Here is a 21010-nt window from a genome sequence, read left to right as displayed (position 1 = left end):
ATAAACGACAAGGGTGTCTACCAGGATTAGGCACGGTAGGGCATCAGACATGTCAGAGCTTCACTAGTGGTGTAAATACATTCCACGTGGATTCATTGCATGCATAGTCGCCTTTTAATGAATATCACGCAAATCGTCATGGTGATAGGTACGTACGGTTTGTCCAGCATGTCCTAGGTGTGTCTATAAATATATATTTTTTAAAAATAATAAAAAACAGTGGCCGGCCCTGGGGATTGGGGTCTAAAAAATATAATTAGGAGACTGGCCCTGGGGGATGGGGTCATCAGGGCCAATAAATTAGAATAAGAAGGGGAACCAAACAGCCCCCCTTCTTAAAAAACTAAAATAAATAAAAGACTGGCATCGTGCCGGAGGCCATGCCCCCTCCGTGCAGCACTCTGCAAACGCGCCCCCAACAGGCATCTCCAGTATGCGCCAGGGAGCTGCGCTGCAGCCAGGTGTTCTGAGGCCAAGCCCCTTTTTACACCTCTCTGCAACGCAGCTCTGTGGCGCTTACTGGAGGTACCTAGTGGTCTAGTTTGACCCTAGGGACCCTTAGGATTCAGGGGGACTCTCAACTTAGAACAGCCACAGGGCGCGTTTACACAGTGGTGAAGGGAGGGGACGGGGCCTGAGGTGACGTGTGCAAACACGCACTATGGCATGTTTTAAATTGGGGATATAATTTCCCTTCAATACTGAGGGCCCCTGGGGGCTAACTAGCCCACCAAGTGCTTCCAGTAAGCGCCACTGAGCTGCATTGCAGAGAGGTGGTCCAGGCCGTGCCACTTTTTACACCTCTCTGCAACGCAGCTCTGTGGCACTTACTGGAGGTACCTAGTGGGCTAGTTGGACCCTAGGGACCCTCAGGATTCAAATGAACTTAATCTCCCAACTAAAAATGGACACAGGGCGTGTTTACACAGTGGTGAAGGGAGGGGACGGGGCCTGAGTTAATGTGTGCAAAAACGCCCTGTGGCCTGTTTTAAGAGGTAGTTTTAATCCCCCTGCCCTATTATATACTAGGGGCTTACAGAGGAGGTCATGCTAATCACAGGGGGACCCCAACGCATAATGTTCCCTAGTGTATGTAGGTGTTTTCACTGTATTATAAGTGTCTTTTAACATATCACTGGCTCTAGGACTGGTTAGTCAGACTCAGTTACCACCAGTATCCGTCTGAAAAAGTTGAGGGTACAGGATGATTTTGCAACAAGGCTTCTTTCTGCTCTTCTTTTTGTTCTTTCTGCACGTTATCCTTCTTCCTGCACTTATCTTCGTATTTGAGGACTTCTGTTGCTTCTTTCTGCACTTCTTTTGTTTCTTTCTGTGCATTTTTTCTTCTTTCTTCACATGTCCTATCTCTGTAGGCATAGTTAGAAATTAGCATTTAAAAAACCTTTGAAATTCACTGAAAAAACCATGGGTTTCACACACGTTATAGTTACGAATTAGCATTTAAAAAACCTTAGAAATTCAATGAAAAAACCAAAGGTTTCACACATGTTATAGTTAGCTGGACATTTCACTCGTAAAAAACCATTGAAATTCCCCCGTTATAGTTAGTTCAGCTAACTATAACTCGCGCGCCCGCAATGCACTACTGATGACGTCACATATTACATCACTCATGACATGGTCACTGACATCACTCATGACATCACTGATGACATCTCAAATGACATCACTGATGACATCACTGATGACATCATCCAGTGATTGTGTGTTTTTATGAAAATTATATATTTTTTATATTTATGTATATCTCAAGGTCAAAGGAAGAATAAATGGGTATATAAGTGTCTAAATGGATACTTGTTTTGGGAATTTTTTTGTGTAACTGACTGTTTAAGTGTATCATAGTGAATACATGGCTTACTGAGTAATCTTTAAATATTTAAATATCTGTATCAGTTTCTTACTTTGTGTATAAGTGGCTGCATGGGTTGGTGAGTAGCTACATGAGTGTCTATATAGGTTATTAGTTGGTTTTTTATCACTATGAGTGTCTGAGTTTCTGTATGGTTCGGTGGGGGGTATTACTTAGTGCATAGGTGCATGAATGAGTGACTCACTGTTTGTATGTGTTGAATACAGCATGTGTGCAGGACTGTATGGGTGGATGAGTGTGTGCATGGGTGTGTTAGTGAGTGAATGACTGTCTCAATAGTGTCTTTATGAGTAACTACATATGTTTTAAACTAGTATATGTGACTATTGGTGTATATAAGTGAGTATATGTGAGAGTGAGAGATTGGAAGAGTTCCTGTATGAATAAGTATGTGTTTCTATAAGTGATTGTTTAAAAGAGTAAGTATATGTAAGTTTCTGTAGAAGTAAGTGTGGTGGTGTGTGTATAACTGTATATGCAAGTAAATGGATGATTGATTCTTTATTAGCATGAGTGACTATGTGTGTGAGTTACTCTATGGATGAGTGGCATTGTGTAACGGGATGTACAGGTGTATGAGTACATATGATGAGTGAGTACATGTATGAGTGACTGTAGAGGACTGTTGGTGAATTACTGTATGTGTATGTGGTTCTTAGAATTACTGAATAGGTTGTTGTAACTGATATTGATATGTTCATTATTTTGAACATTTTAGTTTCTATTTTTGAATGTGTGTTTCAATGGTTATATTAGGGGGAGAGGAGGTCTGCCACTCTATCACAAGGATGATGTCATCAGTGATGTCATCAGTGATGTCATTTGAGATGTCATCAGTGATGTCATGAGTGATGTCAGTGACCATGTCATGAGTGATGTAATATGTGACGTCATCAGTAGTGCATTGCGGGCGCGCGAGTTATAGTTAGCTGAACTAACTATAACGGGGGAATTTCAATGGTTTTTTACGAGTGAAATGTCCAGCTAACTATAACATGTGTGAAACCTTTGGTTTTTTCATTGAATTTCTAAGGTTTTTTAAATGCTAATTCCTAACTATAACGTGTGTGAAACCCATGGTTTTTTCAGTGAATATATACATATATTACCTACTGGCAGTCGCCAGTAGGTAGTTATAGTTAGGACCCCTTTTCCATAGGAAATCCGCAACATTCTATTTTGAATAACTTTGGCGCCGGTCGATGAATCCTCGCGAATTTCTCAAAATAGGTGGGGCGCTACGCTCCGCTCCTACCCTGAAAGTCTCGGGGGGATTCGTCAAGCGGGGGCTGAGATAAAAGGGGGGTCCCAAAACGCGTTTTTCCCATGCATTTTTCCATAGGACCTTTAGAACGAGCTACAGCCCGAACGGCTGAACAGAATGACTAGAAATTTGGCAGAGAGGTAGCCATAAGGTCAAGGAAGTGCCTTTTGCAGGTCTGGTGTAAATCTGTTCAGTATTTCCTGAGTAAATAGCATTTAAAAGCATATATATATGTGGGCGGAGCCTAACCACACATCTCATCCTGAGATCTGATTGGCTGTCAGCACTTCATCCAAGAAGTGTTGGCAGCCATCTTGGGACAAATATACATGATAGCACCTCATTAAAAAGCATTGCAGTTAATAGAAGGTTTTAAGACTTTAGTTACATTATAAATCATTTGTTGATGGTACCATACTCATTTTAGGAATTGTGGTATGTTCTAAGGTGATTTCACCATGTGAAAAAGCCTTCTGCTGGGATATCATGATTGAGAGAAAAATATTTTCTCATGCTTTTACCACAGAGGTTTGGAAGGTGATCTATAGGCTAAACTGAGAGCTTATTTTCTGTAAATTCACATTATCTTTCTCAGTCATGTGAGAATGAAGTCTGATATTCTCAGTAAAACATGTACATCCAACAAGGGCAGAGACTGTCAGTTGATTCCTTTGTGTTCTACTGCAGCTTCCCAGAGTGTTCCAAAGAACTACTAGAGCGCTAACAGTCCTACTTATGATAAACGTATGGCACACCTGAAGCCATCTTGCTTGGATTAAAGTGGTAACTCTTAAAACATTTAATTTAAAAAGGAACAAAATGAGGGGGTTCATTTTTCCATAAAAAGTATGATTAGTGCTGCAGAAAGAAAAATTAGGGCACATTTTGAGTGACTTCTCAAATCCTCTTCTATTTCATTAAAAAATTCTGACATGCAGACTGAAACATGCCCTTTCAATACCAGCAGCAGTTTTCCCTGGTGAGCAGTAGCTTTACTACAGTGATCTAATGAGCAAAAAGAGTGCTATCATTCTGAATTTATGGCAAATGTGTGACACATCTGAATGCCTTCTTGATGGAATCAAAGTAAAAAACTGAAAGTATTTCCTACTGAGGAGACTGCAGTAAATGAGGAAATTAGGAAACTTCATAACAAATAAGTCTCCCAAGATGGCCACCAGAGACAAAAGAGCCCAAATGTAGCCCAAATATCACCCAGATGTAGCCCAAGTATAGCCCAATGACAGAATGTCCCAGAATGTTCTTAAAAACAACTAGAGCGCTTACTGTCTTCATTATGACAAAAGTATGGCACACCTGAAGCCATCTTGATTGGAATAAACTGGTAACACTTAAAACATTTAATTTAAAAAGGAACACAATGAGGAGGTTCATTTTGCCATAGAAATTATGATTAATACTGAAGAAAGAAAATGAGGGCACATTTTGAGTGACTTCTCAAATCCTCTTCTATTTCATTAAAAAATTCTGACATGCAGACTGAAACATGCACTTTTAATACCAGGAGCAGACTTCCATGGTGGAGTAGTTTTACTACAGTGATCTAATGAGCAACTAGAGTGCTAACATTTAGAATTTATGGCAAATGTGTGACATATCTGAATACCTTCATGATGGAATCAAAGTAAAAAACTGAAAGCATTTCCTACTGAGGAGACTGCAGTACATGAGGAAATTAGGAAACTTCATAACAAATAAATCTCCCAAGATGGCCACCGGAGACAAAAGAGCCCAAATGTAGCCCAAAATCAACCAGATGTAGCCCAAATATAGCCCAATGACAGAAGTGTGCAAAACACGTATTATTTTGTGTTTTTGCAGTGTTATATAGTGCAGACTTGTCAGGTATTGGAGTGCTTTACATGAGCATTGGTTACATCACACAAGAACAAATTCATTTTGGTTGTAGACATGGGGAGACTAAGTGATTTGACCAGAATCACAGAATGTCGAGCTGAAGCTGAAACTTCAACCTGGTTCCCCAGTTGCAAAGTCTGCAGTTCTGGAAGTAACACCACATCCTCTCCCCTAAGTGCAACATTTAATCAAGTGGTCAACTGGATAAAAAAACATAAAGATAACAAATAATTTAAAAGTGCTTTGTCGCTATTTGAAAACTCAGAAAATATGTCCTTATTTTAGTCTTTTAGAGCACTAACCATAATTTTGATGCCAATAAGACCCTCTCATATATGTAATTTCTAAAGGAAATGCTCTAGGTATTACAGTTTTGATTACATCAAGATGATGTCAGGCGTTCCACACTTTTGTAATAAATATAGAATGTTAGCAATCTAGTTGTTCATTAGGATACTGTTGAGAGGCAGAGGCCAGGGGCACGGACTCTGAAAATTGAAGGCAGGTAGGAGGGTGCAAAGGCAACAATTTAACCACACTGAGCAGGCAGGAAGGGCCGTGGAAGCACAACAGACTATGGAGGGCAGTGGAAAGGGGGGCAGGGGCAACAAACCAACAATACAGGACTTGCAAGAGAGGCTGTTGGAGGGAAGATCTATTACGGGTCAAGGAAGCTAGGGGCGGTCCCCAGATCCCCGGGAGCCACCACAGAACTGAGCAGGAGAGTGAGTCAGGGACAAAAGGGGCACCTTAATTTGAGCCGGGGTGCCTAGGAACGCTTGCTCCAAAAATGAAGAAAACAGACATATGAGACATGGAATTGGAGGCAGAATACAATGGCAGTTTAATGAGAAGATGCAACTTCAAAGAAACCGCAGAATAGAGACATAAAGTACAAAAAACAGAATCCAGATAATCATACAGCTGTCATAATATTCTCTGTATCTCAATTAATGTACTGACAGAGAGAGAGAGAAAACACATCTATAAATGCATCATGAGAAACAAGTTACACCAAGGAAAATGTTACCTAGGAACACTCACGTTTACTCTTAGAGCAAGCATTCCTGCAATTACAATACAAAATCTTTTAAATGCAAAAGTAAAGAGAACAATGGTTAAACATAACATGACATTTCATATAGGTAAAATAGAATAAGATACTTCAAGCAAAGCAGAGCAAGACATTTTAAGCAAAGGAAGACAAGAGCTCCCAGCTCTTGGGGAAAACCTGCACTGCCTGTTAACCTACATACAGACGGCGAGGTAGTCCGTCGATATCTGTGGGTGCTCCCTTTTTATATCATTTTGTGGGCTCCTTTGCACGCTACATCTACCTAAGTATGCTACCCAAAAGCTTCGACTGCAGATTTTACCAGACATTTCGTCATTTACCCACTTAATGCTGACAATGGACTGGGTGAAAAGGTCAGTCTCTCAGGCCAATCGCTTATCGTAAGTTCCATAGAGCAAGCAGAAAATAATGGGTATTGTACGGGAATTCAATATATTCATGTATAAAATCTCCTCAGTTCTCCTAACTTGACGCTCTGCGGTTGCCACTTCCTTAAAAGCGGGAAACCTGCCCAGGAAGCAAGTACCAGTCCAGGATGCAGCCTACTGTATGTCGACAGCTTCAGGGGGATGTTGAACTTTGATACCGAGCACGGAGCACTCGGGTAGGGTGGGGGCTACTAGTTTGGATCAGAAGGCCTCGCAGACCTGCCTTCAGACTGCTATACACTAAAATTGCAGAGCTATGGTCAATTTAACAAAGAGGCCTACATATTGAACAGAAGGGCCTACACAGGAGTTTTATGCTGGCTGAGTGGTAAGGATGTCTCAGGATAATTATATAGCAATACAGGACCCGCTGGTCAATTTAATACGGCCTACAAATGCAGCTGGCAGGGCAAGGACAAGGGTCTCATACTTCAGGTGTGGACAGAACGGGCCAGGGGCCCCCTGTGATACAAAATCTACCCTCCTTCAAGGCTGTGGCAATGTAATAGACCATTGTGGGCAGAAGGAAGAGGCAATGGTAGTACAACCATACATGCCAACAGACCCGATTCAGCCAGGAAACGTCCAATGTTTTTAAGCTCAAATGGGCTTTATTTGATCTGTCTCCTGTCTACAATATCCTCTTTTTCAATGTAACTCAAAGGGGAAAATCAATACCCCAGTTTTTTTTCAAAATCTCCCTCTTACCAAGTTCAAAATGTTCGCAAGTATGGTACATTGGATCATGGAAGGAAATGGGATAGGGACATGGACTTGGATAACAGAGGACAGGAGGGACATGGAGAGGTGCACCAAACTGACCCTGCAGGGCAGGCATCAGGGTTTGCAGCAGCACAATACACCACACAGGGCATGCAGGACGGGAGTGCAGCACAACAATCCATAGAAAGCAAGAGGGAGGGGACAGGACCATGCACATGGACAACAGAGAACAGAGGGGCAAGAGGCAATGGTAGCTAGCTGACCATAATGGACAGACAGGAGAGAAAGCTGCAGCATAACAGACCATAATGGGCAGTAGGGACGGATCAGGGGCATTACAATGGAACAGACAAGCCAGGAGGGAGGGAGTAGGGCTGGGGGCAAGGGGGCAGGGCAGGAGCAGCAAGATAGCCATGGAGGTCAGGCAGGATGGGCACTAGAAGCAAGACACACCATGAAGAGCAACAGTGAGACTGTGATGGCATACACACAGACCATGGAGGGAAGGTGGGAGGGGGTCAGGGGCAGCTAACTGACCACACAGGGAAGGTGGGAGGGGCCATGGCAGCACAGAAGACCATGCATGGCAAGTGGGAGGGTTAGTGGCAGCACAATGGCTATGATGGGCAAGAAGGAGGGTGGAGGGGCATGCACAAAGGACAATGGAGGATAGAAGGGAGGGTCAGGACCTGTGCACAGACAAGAAAGTTCAGGGGAAGGGACCTCACAACAGACCACACGGGGCAGGCAGGAGGAGCAGTTGCAGCACAACAGACCAGGGAGGGCAGAAGGGTGTGGCAGTACAATGGACCATGTAGGACAGGAGGAAGAGGATAGGGGCATGGCATGTGGACAGGCAGGGTGGAGGTGGCAGGGACAGGTTACAGTCATCTGACAATGCTAGGCAGGTGGGAGGGGAGTGCCAGCTCAACAGAACACTCAGAGTAGATAGGAGTGGCAGGTCCATGGGACATGGTGGGCAAAAAGGATGGAGCAGGGGCATGCACAAAGACATCGGAGGGCAGGGGGAAGGAGAATAGGGGCAGCAAGCTAAGCACAGAGTTTAAGCAGGAGGTCAATGATGGGGCATAGAATTGGGCAATGGAGGGCAGGAGGACTGGACTGGTACATCATACTAAATTGAGGGCAGTGGCAGCACATCAGACCATGCATGGCAGGAGGGAGGAGGCTAGTCCATGGATTCACACAACAGAGGATAGGGAGGAAGGGGATGGGGCAGCAAGCTAACTGTTCAGAGAAGGCGGGTATTAGGAACTTTATTGTTTTTAAAACATTGTGTCTGTGCGAACTACTTAAAATATGAACAAGTATGCAGCATAATCTCACTTTTATTCAGGAAGAAGAGGACGTTTGTGACTGTGACTCCGGGCTCACTTGGCAGAAACACCCCCTGACCCTCCACCCCCTATCGCAAAATGTAATGCCCGTGAAAAGGGTAGGTGAACACAGTGTTATATAGAACATAGTCCTGAGAGCACGATTGAAAATGAAAACTAGATATAGTGTATGGTATAAACTATGCACCAAAAAGTGTGATATAAGATGAACCGGGCGTGAAATATAATTTGCAATACATTGTGCGCAATGACAGATTCATTGGAGAGCGCGAGATAGCACAGGCACTAGCGCGTGCTATGCGATATGCGCCTTGGAGTGTAATATGCACAGGGCAGTGTTGTGTAACCTAACTAGTCTCTAAAGTTGTAATATAAAATATGTGCTGGGGAGTGTAACGTTGCATATGCACTGTGACAAATATATGGATCCCAGATTGTAATATGTATGGCATAGCACTGTGCGTTATAACATAGGCATCGAGAAAGGCACGTTAGATGGGGCAATATAACCCGTGCGAAGACAAGTGTGGCATGACATATTCACGGGGTGGTGTTACAGTGCACATGGGCTAGAGAGTGTCATAGCATATGCACTAGCTAGTGGAATACAACACAGAGGTGTGTGGCACTCGGCAGGCAATGGTGGGTGTAACACAGCATTGGGCTCTGTCAGGAGCACGCTGTGACTCTCAAGTGATGTTCGTCCCCTTTCCAGAGAGTAAAATAAAAAGTATTACACATCCGGCAGTGGATGTGTGTTTTATTAACCGTGAGGGGGGTTTCTTGCATAGTTTTGGTCGAATTTTTGTCGAATCCCCTTTGAATGGCTTGGTGTGCATGTGTATTAAATGTGCCCGTCAATAGCTACCCATGTTTGTATAAATAAACGACAAGGGTGTCTACCAGGATTAGGCACGGTAGGGCATCAGACATGTCAGAGCTTCACTAGTGGTGTAAATACATTCCACGTGGATTCATTGCATGCATAGTCGCCTTTTAATGAATATCACGCAAATCGTCATGGTGATAGGTACGTACGGTTTGTCCAGCATGTCCTAGGTGTGTCTATAAATATATATTTTTTAAAAATAATAAAAAACAGTGGCCGGCCCTGGGGATTGGGGTCTAAAAAATATAATTAGGAGACTGGCCCTGGGGGATGGGGTCATCAGGGCCAATAAATTAGAATAAGAAGGGGAACCAAACAGCCCCCCTTCTTAAAAAACTAAAATAAATAAAAGACTGGCATCGTGCCGGAGGCCATGCCCCCTCCGTGCAGCACTCTGCAAACGCGCCCCCAACAGGCATCTCCAGTATGCGCCAGGGAGCTGCGCTGCAGCCAGGTGTTCTGAGGCCAAGCCCCTTTTTACACCTCTCTGCAACGCAGCTCTGTGGCGCTTACTGGAGGTACCTAGTGGTCTAGTTTGACCCTAGGGACCCTTAGGATTCAGGGGGACTCTCAACTTAGAACAGCCACAGGGCGCGTTTACACAGTGGTGAAGGGAGGGGACGGGGCCTGAGGTGACGTGTGCAAACACGCACTATGGCATGTTTTAAATTGGGGATATAATTTCCCTTCAATACTGAGGGCCCCTGGGGGCTAACTAGCCCACCAAGTGCTTCCAGTAAGCGCCACTGAGCTGCATTGCAGAGAGGTGGTCCAGGCCGTGCCACTTTTTACACCTCTCTGCAACGCAGCTCTGTGGCACTTACTGGAGGTACCTAGTGGGCTAGTTGGACCCTAGGGACCCTCAGGATTCAAATGAACTTAATCTCCCAACTAAAAATGGACACAGGGCGTGTTTACACAGTGGTGAAGGGAGGGGACGGGGCCTGAGTTAATGTGTGCAAAAACGCCCTGTGGCCTGTTTTAAGAGGTAGTTTTAATCCCCCTGCCCTATTATATACTAGGGGCTTACAGAGGAGGTCATGCTAATCACAGGGGGACCCCAACGCATAATGTTCCCTAGTGTATGTAGGTGTTTTCACTGTATTATAAGTGTCTTTTAACATATCACTGGCTCTAGGACTGGTTAGTCAGACTCAGTTACCACCAGTATCCGTCTGAAAAAGTTGAGGGTACAGGATGATTTTGCAACAAGGCTTCTTTCTGCTCTTCTTTTTGTTCTTTCTGCACGTTATCCTTCTTCCTGCACTTATCTTCGTATTTGAGGACTTCTGTTGCTTCTTTCTGCACTTCTTTTGTTTCTTTCTGTGCATTTTTTCTTCTTTCTTCACATGTCCTATCTCTGTAGGCATAGTTAGAAATTAGCATTTAAAAAACCTTTGAAATTCACTGAAAAAACCATGGGTTTCACACACGTTATAGTTAGGAATTAGCATTTAAAAAACCTTAGAAATTCAATGAAAAAACCAAAGGTTTCACACATGTTATAGTTAGCTGGACATTTCACTCGTAAAAAACCATTGAAATTCCCCCGTTATAGTTAGTTCAGCTAACTATAACTCGCGCGCCCGCAATGCACTACTGATGACGTCACATATTACATCACTCATGACATGGTCACTGACATCACTCATGACATCACTGATGACATCTCAAATGACATCACTGATGACATCACTGATGACATCATCCAGTGATTGTGTGTTTTTATGAAAATTATATATTTTTTATATTTATGTATATCTCAAGGTCAAAGGAAGAATAAATGGGTATATAAGTGTCTAAATGGATACTTGTTTTGGGAATTTTTTTGTGTAACTGACTGTTTAAGTGTATCATAGTGAATACATGGCTTACTGAGTAATCTTTAAATATTTAAATATCTGTATCAGTTTCTTACTTTGTGTATAAGTGGCTGCATGGGTTGGTGAGTAGCTACATGAGTGTCTATATAGGTTATTAGTTGGTTTTTTATCACTATGAGTGTCTGAGTTTCTGTATGGTTCGGTGGGGGGTATTACTTAGTGCATAGGTGCATGAATGAGTGACTCACTGTTTGTATGTGTTGAATACAGCATGTGTGCAGGACTGTATGGGTGGATGAGTGTGTGCATGGGTGTGTTAGTGAGTGAATGACTGTCTCAATAGTGTCTTTATGAGTAACTACATATGTTTTAAACTAGTATATGTGACTATTGGTGTATATAAGTGAGTATATGTGAGAGTGAGAGATTGGAAGAGTTCCTGTATGAATAAGTATGTGTTTCTATAAGTGATTGTTTAAAAGAGTAAGTATATGTAAGTTTCTGTAGAAGTAAGTGTGGTGGTGTGTGTATAACTGTATATGCAAGTAAATGGATGATTGATTCTTTATTAGCATGAGTGACTATGTGTGTGAGTTACTCTATGGATGAGTGGCATTGTGTAACGGGATGTACAGGTGTATGAGTACATATGATGAGTGAGTACATGTATGAGTGACTGTAGAGGACTGTTGGTGAATTACTGTATGTGTATGTGGTTCTTAGAATTACTGAATAGGTTGTTGTAACTGATATTGATATGTTCATTATTTTGAACATTTTAGTTTCTATTTTTGAATGTGTGTTTCAATGGTTATATTAGGGGGAGAGGAGGTCTGCCACTCTATCACAAGGATGATGTCATCAGTGATGTCATCAGTGATGTCATTTGAGATGTCATCAGTGATGTCATGAGTGATGTCAGTGACCATGTCATGAGTGATGTAATATGTGACGTCATCAGTAGTGCATTGCGGGCGCGCGAGTTATAGTTAGCTGAACTAACTATAACGGGGGAATTTCAATGGTTTTTTACGAGTGAAATGTCCAGCTAACTATAACATGTGTGAAACCTTTGGTTTTTTCATTGAATATATATATATATATATTTTTTTTTACAGTTTGCTTTTATAAATACGCTCAGAATTGCCAGTTGGTCCCATTTATTGTGAAAGACCATAGGACTATTCTGGCATTTTAGGTAACCCCGGGCATAGTGGGCGTAGCGGGCCTACGCATGGGGCCATAGGGCCACAGAGTTGATAACAAAATCCGTGGAACTCCGCGAGCTCCACTACGTCCCCCGCCTCCCACTCGCCCTATTAGCAATTACTTACAACTTCTAAAAAACGACTTAAAGTAAATATGCGTTCTCTCTGAAAACTGCACATGTGCGTGCGCATGCACAGTTTTTACAGAGAACGCAATGAAGAGGAGGAGGGCAGCCGGGGGACGCCGCAGCTAAGGTAAGGTGCTTTTTTATTTACTTTAAGTCGGTTTTTAAAAGTTGTAAGTAACTGTTAATAGGGTGGGTGGGAGGTGGGAGCTGGTCAACTCCGCTGCGGAGTGTGCGGAGATTTGCAAATAGTCGGCAAATCTCCGCACACTCCACTGGCGGAGCGGAGCTCTCCGCCCGCGGTTAATTTTAGGCAAAATCACCTGTATTTTGGGGCTTGTTGTTTTGCTTTTCACATTGTGAGCATGGGGGCAAAATTTCTAGTATGCAAAGCGCTTTCGGCTGGAAAGCAATGGCTGCAGCATAACAAATAACAAACAGGGCGAGTTGGGAGCTGGTTATGACAGTGTGAAGAAATATACAGCAAGATTAAACATGGATTTTTGTTAAAACTTCTTTGACACTTATTAGAGTCCCTTATGAATTTTGGTTCTTTTCATTAACATTTGTTTCAATTTCACATATGGGGATTATTAACATATGTAAAACTGAATTAGCTGAATAATCCTTTTAATGTGTTTCTCTAACCCACAATCCCACTTGAAATGTTTGACTTGCTTGATATGTTTTACCCTGCATATATTTGGTGTGAGAGATTGAAAAGCACTACTGTAAATCAGTTGTATCTACATTTATTAGGGGGTGTGCCCTCAGGCTCCATCGTTCTTTAACTTGCTTGCTGTATTTAATATTTTATAGAATAATTGTAAGAAAACATGTTTGTCATTTTGGGGGCCTCCAGTTAAATTATTTTCCATGAGGGTGGGCATGGCATGAAAAATGTTTGAAGTCCATTGCTCTAAACAATATAAGAAAGGAGGCGTCCCTTCAAGGAGCTCAACTTTATTGAGATGTTGACTCCCCTCGTAGACACAATTATTAAATCCTATGTTAAGAAAGCTCTTCCCATGCAGTCTGAAAACCCCCCAAATATTTGTATATTAAGCTAGGGCGATAATGCCTGTCGCATGTATAGAATATAAAACTTACAGGAGAAATACTCAAGGAGGCTTGAGTCACCCAATAGTATCAGGGAAGAGATGATAATGGGCATTGACAGGGGAGGAGACATCCAAACTTTTTTCAATATATATTTTTTTGCAAACACAACCCAAATACTGGAGACAGTGACTTTAAACAATCCGTCATGCTGAGTTCCAGGGCCAGACTGGCCGCAGTGGGCACTTGGGGCCATATGTATGAAAATGCCTATTTGCGATTCTCAAATAGAGATTTTTTGCGAATCGCTATTTGAGAATTGGAAAACCCTATGTATGTAGGATTTGCAATAAATTTTGCCAATCCAACATATTCCTTAATTGCGAATCGCAAATTGCAATTTGCAATTAAGGAATACCTCCCCAGTCATTCCTATGGGCCTAGAGGCCCATAGGGATGAATGGGAAGACATACTCAATTTGCGATTCCCAATTAGAGAATCGCAAATTGCGAATGCAATTTCAAGGGTGCCAGGGTGTCAAAAGGACACCCTGTTGCACCCCTGAAATGAGCATGGGTGCAGATGTGGTGCACATACATGCCCTAAGGGCATGTATGTGAGTCACATGGCACTTTGAAAAATGCATAAAAGGGCATTTTTCAAAGAAATCGCAAATTACCACCAACTTGAAGTTGGTGGTAATTTGCGATTCCTTAAGTCCAAATTGCACTTTTTCTGTGCTTTTTACATTGCATTTAAGGAATCGCAATTTGCGATTCCTTAAATGCAATCGCAAAATATGGAATCGCAAAATTTGCGATTCCTTATTTTGCGACGGGTGGTTTGTGTCATACATATGACACTGCTGTTTTACGATCGCAAATGCCAAATTTCTGCGAATTTCGGCATTTGCGATCGCAAAATTGCCTTCATACATATGGCCCTTGGTGTTTTCCCGGTGGGCCAGAAGGGTGGGGGCCAGTTTTTGAGTGGTGGTGGCGGTTTTTGTTATTGGGGGGGGGGCGGCCTCCTGTAACAAAAGCAGCAGCAGTGCTTCTCACTAGCACCCCCAACCCCTCGGGTTGGTCCAACTGAATTCCCAGGGCTGGTTTGTGTTCACAGTCCAACTCTCCTAAGATCACGGTATTAACCTGCTGGTGTAGCTAGAAAGAGCAAACTATTGAAGCAAGGAACTTTAATAAATGTCATATTATGCGATATCAATGCAGCTATTGCAGTACCTTGAGCTCCACAGCACCCCGAAGAACTACAGCTCTCCTGGACTCCCTTCAGCTCCATCTCCAGCTTCTCAAACCTGGCCAGCAGGGCGAGGAAGCCGCTCGAGCTCTCGCAGTCGGCCTTGGGTGTCTGGACCCGGATATTATGGCGGAACACAATGTTCTGCTCTTCGCCAGCATCTCCACCTAGAAGAACCAGGGGGTCGTCCTTCGGGGACGGCTCGTCTGTGTCTACTTGAAGCTGAGATGCCTTGGGGAGGTCGATCTTGTAGACGTGGCTGAACGTGACGCCCCTCTCGCTGGTGCAGTTGGAATCAAGGATAGGCTCAGTGGATGCTTCTTGGAAGGCGAGGAACAGCAATACCCAGGCAGGGTAGATGAGAGCTCCCCAAAAATTCATGTTGCCAATCCTTAGAGTGGTATGGGTGTAAGGAGCTGTCCCATAAAGAGATGGTCAATTTAAGCAGTTTGGCTGTGGTGGAAAGAGAAATAATATATGCATTTAAATTCGATTTTTATGTTAATAAACCAATTAATTGGCCTCATCACAAAGGAAGCGGATGTCTTAGTACACAAATACATTGATATTTGACTTGGTGGTTGGGTGAGAAGGGGATGCACACGTCATTGCTGGATTAATGCATGAATGGATAAATGCAGAGATGGGAAGGAATGTAAGGGAAGAAAGTTGGCCTCGTTGACACATGGATGAATAGGTGGCTAGAGGAATGCGTGCACATTGGATGTGAGAGTGGGTGTGTTGGCTCTTGGATGCAAGAGTGAAATTATGGGTGTATGAGGTGGCGGACTGATGAATCAGTGGACAGATGGATGGATGGGAGAGTGACCAGGTAAGAGAAAGATGAATAACTTGGTGTACAAATGGATGGGTATTTGTCCAGATGTCTGGTGGATATCTGGTGGATGAATGCCTCTCCGTCTTGCTGAGGGAATTCAAGACTCGAAAGATGGGTGGGTGAGTTTGGGATGTTTGGGGAGCAGTTGGCACGTTGGCAATGGATGAAAGGGAGGAAGGTTTGCTTAGAGAACTTAAGGGTGGGTTTGTGCCTAGATGATTGTCTATGCAGTGGATGCATGGTTGAATGTCTTGGTGAAAAAATATGAAGTGGATAGATTGATGAAGCATTGATAAGTGATTGACATAATAAATGAGAAGGAAAATTGTTCCAAAAAAAAGAGGAAGAATTGTTGGCAAACAAGATGGAACAGGCCTGACTAACAAACGAAAGACTCACCTGCTTGCCCTTTTCCCGTGTGAAAGAGTGAGCAATGATCAAAATGTCTAAAGCGGTAATGAATTAACACACTCATATAAAATATTCTATTACCTGAACATCATGCTTTGTAATGTATGGTAATATGATGCAATAAATAAATGTGTCAATGCTGCAAGCCTCACGCATTTCAGCAGTCTGGAAAGATATGGAAAGCTTAAAGTCCCTCCGGAACATGACAGACCCACCATCCCATACCGTCACCAGCAGACAAGGCTCCAAAACCATGTGTTTTGCAGAGAGGTGCCCACTGTGCTACAACCCGCTCCCCAATTCTCTTTTAAAGAGGAAACAAACCATTTTATGTTAGACCATCTCCAACCATCACAAGTACAGCACAGAACCAAAGCCATGTAGTTGTTAAAGTGAAGATCCCCACAGTACACCACACTCCTCATACATACCAACCCTTACAATAGCAAGAGAAAGGGTTAGACTCTCCACACAGCACCGCACTAAATCAACATAGCTGGCAAAGTGATTAAACTCTAAGGGGCAGATTTACAAGCCCCGAGCGCCACTTTTGCGTCACTTTTAACAGGGGGAAAGTGACGCAAAAGTGGCGCAAGGAGCTTGTAAATCTGCCCCTAAAGGTGCAACAGATTCCTCACACACCCATCCACCCGCAGAACCAAATGAGCACCTTAGTCAGAGCATCCAACGTCTTATTTAGCACACCATGCCTCCTCAGTTCAGACATGGTCATATGCAAATCAGTCCAACCCAGAATGCAAGGCCAGAAACCAAACCGGAACATAAGCAATCTAAGGCCAGTTTCACCCTGAATGGGGCTCACCAATCAGTGAGTGGTGCAAATTAGAGTTCAGTGGCGTGGAGTGGTGCAGAGTGGAGTGGGGTAAAGTGAAGTATGCATGGTGTGGTAGCGCACTGCCATTTACAGGAAAAGCATCTTCAATTGAAATGACTATTACATTTGCACAGACATACAGTTTTACTGATAAAAGTATACAGAGTGCAAACTATGATTTGTGGAAACGCCATCACCTAGTGTATTGATTTGTTTTGATGGTGTTAAAATATTTTATTTTCATCGCACTTCAGAATTACCCCCGGTAGCCAGAACGATTGTCACATAAATCCTCTTACTTTGAAGTCAGAGGAAGAAAAATAAATACCCAGCTCCCTCAGAAGAGGGAGCATTTCATTTGACCTCTCTCTTTGACAGCACAGCAAATGAAACACCATAAGAAGATTTAAAAGTTGTTTACAGACAGGGAGCACTTGGAAGGATACTGTAAATAAGGTTTGGGCAGTAGAAGGGATGAACTCAAGCTGGACAGCCCAAAACAAGCAGAGCCAGCAAATGGAAAGCAAGAACATGTGAGTTACAAACCAAAAAGACACTGGAAAGCAATGGGCGGCATCCATTCCCATGGAAGTTTTCCAAATTTCCCCAAGATGTCTTTTTGGTAGGCTTCAGCCTAAAAACGCATACTGGTGTCATCTGATTTTTCCTTGAACAGTACGGACATCACCCATCCGCGTTTGAAATAGTAATGACATCATCTACCTTCTCAACAAATAGTACTGACATCATCCCAACGTTTGAGGCATTTTACTAACAGCAGGGGTCTTTCTGCACCCAGTAATTACAATGGGCTATCTCGCACCCTGTAAAGACGTGGTCGACCATCCTGTGCTCCGTAATGACATCATCCGGCTTTCCTGTGCTCCTGCATGCAGTACAGACACCATTAGGTGGGTACAGTCAGTTAGCGGCTGTCCTGTACCCAAACTGGAGGAGAGGCGCATAGTACTTCACTACGACCCTGGTCCCACATCTGACAATGTTTGATGCAACTCTATGGCGCCCATGGTCGCTGTTGTCAGTATTTAGGGATTCATTCATATTTTGAAATTAGGAGTGGTGGGTTAAGCTTTGGATCACATCCCTTTTACTGAGGTGATCTTATGTGCAGTTACCACAAAGAGCCCTGCGCTCCATGCAAGCTAAACACGCTATTCTCCCCCGCTACAACAAAACTAGCTGGGGTGGCAGGAGTTTTCGCCACTGCGCCACCAAGGCATGGAACAGCCTTCCTTTCCATCTTAGAAACTCAACAGAGAATCTTCCTTTTAGGAAGGGATTAAAAACTTGCCTATTCACCTAAATGGTCATTTTAGCCAATTGTCACAGTTTCCTCTTTTCGGAAGGTAGCACACAGCGCCAGGAGACACCCAATGGGTAACAGAGTGCTCGAAAAATCTCAGTAACATAACATAACATAACACAATCCGCCTGGAACATTAACATTCTGTTGGAACCGTGCTGCCATTTTGTGCGTGTCTGGTATTTGGTGGGAGGTCACAATTTCCGTTAGGTGGTCTAAACAGAAATTTAACGAGGCTGTGTTGCAGGTTATGAAGGCCTTGAAACTAGGTAGTCATGAAAGGAATAAAATGGAACTTTCCATAGCTGCTGACAAACCTGGCTGTAGCGCTGCATGGCCGCCCACTGCAGGAGACTGCGAGCACACCGGGCACAAGGGAGCGGGGCAAGGGGCCTTGCATTGGTGTCGTTTAGGGCCCACCAGCTATCCACGTGGCTAGCACTGTGATTATTTTAGGAGTCTGACTCAGAGGCCCAAATTCTCAAAGGTTTGTGTCGGGTTAGCATCACTTTTGTAACGCTAAACTGAAGCTATACGTTTTTTGGGATTCACAAACAAACGCAAATTGGTATTTGCTGTGGTTTATATGGAAAAGTAACGCGAAGCAGCGGGAAGCAGCGCGAACCGCTGCTTTGCATTACTTTGCATCAAGGTGACATTACATGGGTGGCACATGTGTGTACCCGTGCTACCGCCCACGCTTTTTTGTGCTAAACCCTATTCTCAAACATCAGTAGAAAGGGTTTAGCGCCAAAAAATTAATGCCGCTGAAAAGCAGGCGTTAAACAGAGAAGTGTTTTAATTTCTCTGTGCTTTTCTGACTTGACATATGTGCACACTGTGCAGCACACACACAAAGTAGAAAACGCTTTTCACTTGCCTAAGCATAGTATTTTGTACAGGAAGGATACCGTTCCTGTACAAAACCTATGCTAGATTCACGCACACACCCTAGGACTATGGCGCTAATATGTGTGCATGGCGCTCGGCAGCACAGCTGAAAGCAGCACCGGCGATACGGAGAGGGGAGGAGAGAGACATTTCTATGTGAATATAACATTCTCCTGCTCCCTTTCTGTCAGACAATGCAGCTCAGCATCTTTGGGTGCTGCGCTGCATTGCCTGTCAGCTTTCAGAATCTGGGCCTGAGGGTTCAGATGAGCTGACACCTGGGCCTAGATTCTCAAAGGTTTAGTGTCAGGTTAGCATTACTTTTGTAACGCTAAACCGACGCTTTACCTTTTTTGAGATTCACAAACCAATGCACGTTTGCGTTGGTTTGCATGGGAAAGTAAAGCAAAGCATTGTGAAATGCTGCTTTGCATTACTTTACGTCAAAGGGGTGTTACATAGGTGGTACATGGGCATACCCATTCTGCCACCCATTCTTTTTGACGCTAAACCCCATTCTCAAACATCAGTAGAAGGGGTTTAGCGCCAAAAATTAACACAGCTGAAAAGCAGGCGTAAAATGGAGAAATGTTTTCATTTCTCTGTGCTTTTCGGACTTTGCTTGCATGCTACACTATGCAGCACACATACTTGTCTAAGCATAGCATTTTGTACAGGAAGGATACCCTTCCTGTACAAAACCTATGCTAGACTAACGCACACACCTTGTGTTACCTTTCCATGCAAACCAACGCAAATACTAATTTGCGTTGGTTTGTGAATCCCCCAAAAGATTTTGCGTCGGTTTAGCGTTACAAAAGCTGAAATCAGCACCGGCACTAGGGAGAGGAGAGGAGATAGCCATTTCTATGTGAATATGGCGCTCTCCTGCTCCCTCGACATCACGCAATGCAGAGCAGCATCTTTGAGTGCTGCACTGCGCTGCCTGTCAGCTTTCAGAATCAGGGCCCTGCGCTCCATCGACCGCAGGAGGGGACATGCATGTGTTTTTATTGATTATCCCTCATTGCACAAAAACCACCATAAAACTATACATTTTGTGCACAAAACTGAGGTTAGGGACGTTATTTACAAAGAAACAAAGGTTAGAATTGTACTTTTGGTGCCAATCACTGTGACTACTATGTGTACTTCTGGGAGACATATTTTATTTGGTTAATTATTTACTTATGCAGTCTATAGGGCTATCATGGCCCATAAGAGTTAGAGTGTGTTACAAAGGCTAGGATAAAAGTAAAAAAATATAGTAAAGCCACTTCCACAATTTCAATGAAAGAGCAAAGGCAAAACCATCAATTAATTATCATGCAAGCATTCAACATTGGCTATATACAAGATTCAGAAAGTGTGCATGGCATGAGTTGGATGACGTAGAGTGCTATATACATAATCGCATCATTCACAAGGAGGAGCTCTAAGGAACATGTGAGCTGAGAGAGGCTGATGAAGTAAAAGCTAAAAAAAAAAAGGAGTGGAAGGTAGTGATGTAGAAGGCATATATGTATATATCATCTCAGGTAGGAGCATGAAGAAAGGGAGGCAGGAGAGGGGAGTAGGGAGAGCGGGTATGAGGCAAGGAAGTAGGGGCCCAGGAAGAATGGGAATGAGATTAGGAAATAAAATAAAATATTGGCAGCCATCTAAAAGATTTTAGTTGCAGTTATCGTTTTAATGATATCCACTTCCTATGATGTTACCTGATTCAATC

At 43.3% G+C, this 21010-nt stretch overlaps 1 protein-coding gene across 1 annotated transcript in view; it reads right to left on the bottom strand.

The window, feature by feature from the left end:
* TNN (tenascin N) overlaps window positions 1-21010 on the bottom strand; it is a 190555-nt gene that overhangs the window by 156285 nt on the left and 13260 nt on the right. The window contains exon 2 of the mRNA XM_085601594.1: window positions 14967-15435. Within this exon, the coding sequence (XP_085457720.1) occupies window positions 14967-15363 (397 nt within the window). The 5' untranslated portion in view covers window positions 15364-15435. The remainder of the gene's footprint in view (window positions 1-14966; window positions 15436-21010) is intronic.

The sequence above is a fragment of the Triturus cristatus genome, chromosome 4_2 (genome assembly GCF_964204655.1).
Source record: "Triturus cristatus chromosome 4_2, aTriCri1.1, whole genome shotgun sequence".
In the NCBI taxonomy this organism is placed as follows: Eukaryota; Metazoa; Chordata; class Amphibia; order Caudata; family Salamandridae; genus Triturus; species Triturus cristatus.
This window is presented reverse-complemented; position numbering and strand designations above follow the sequence as displayed.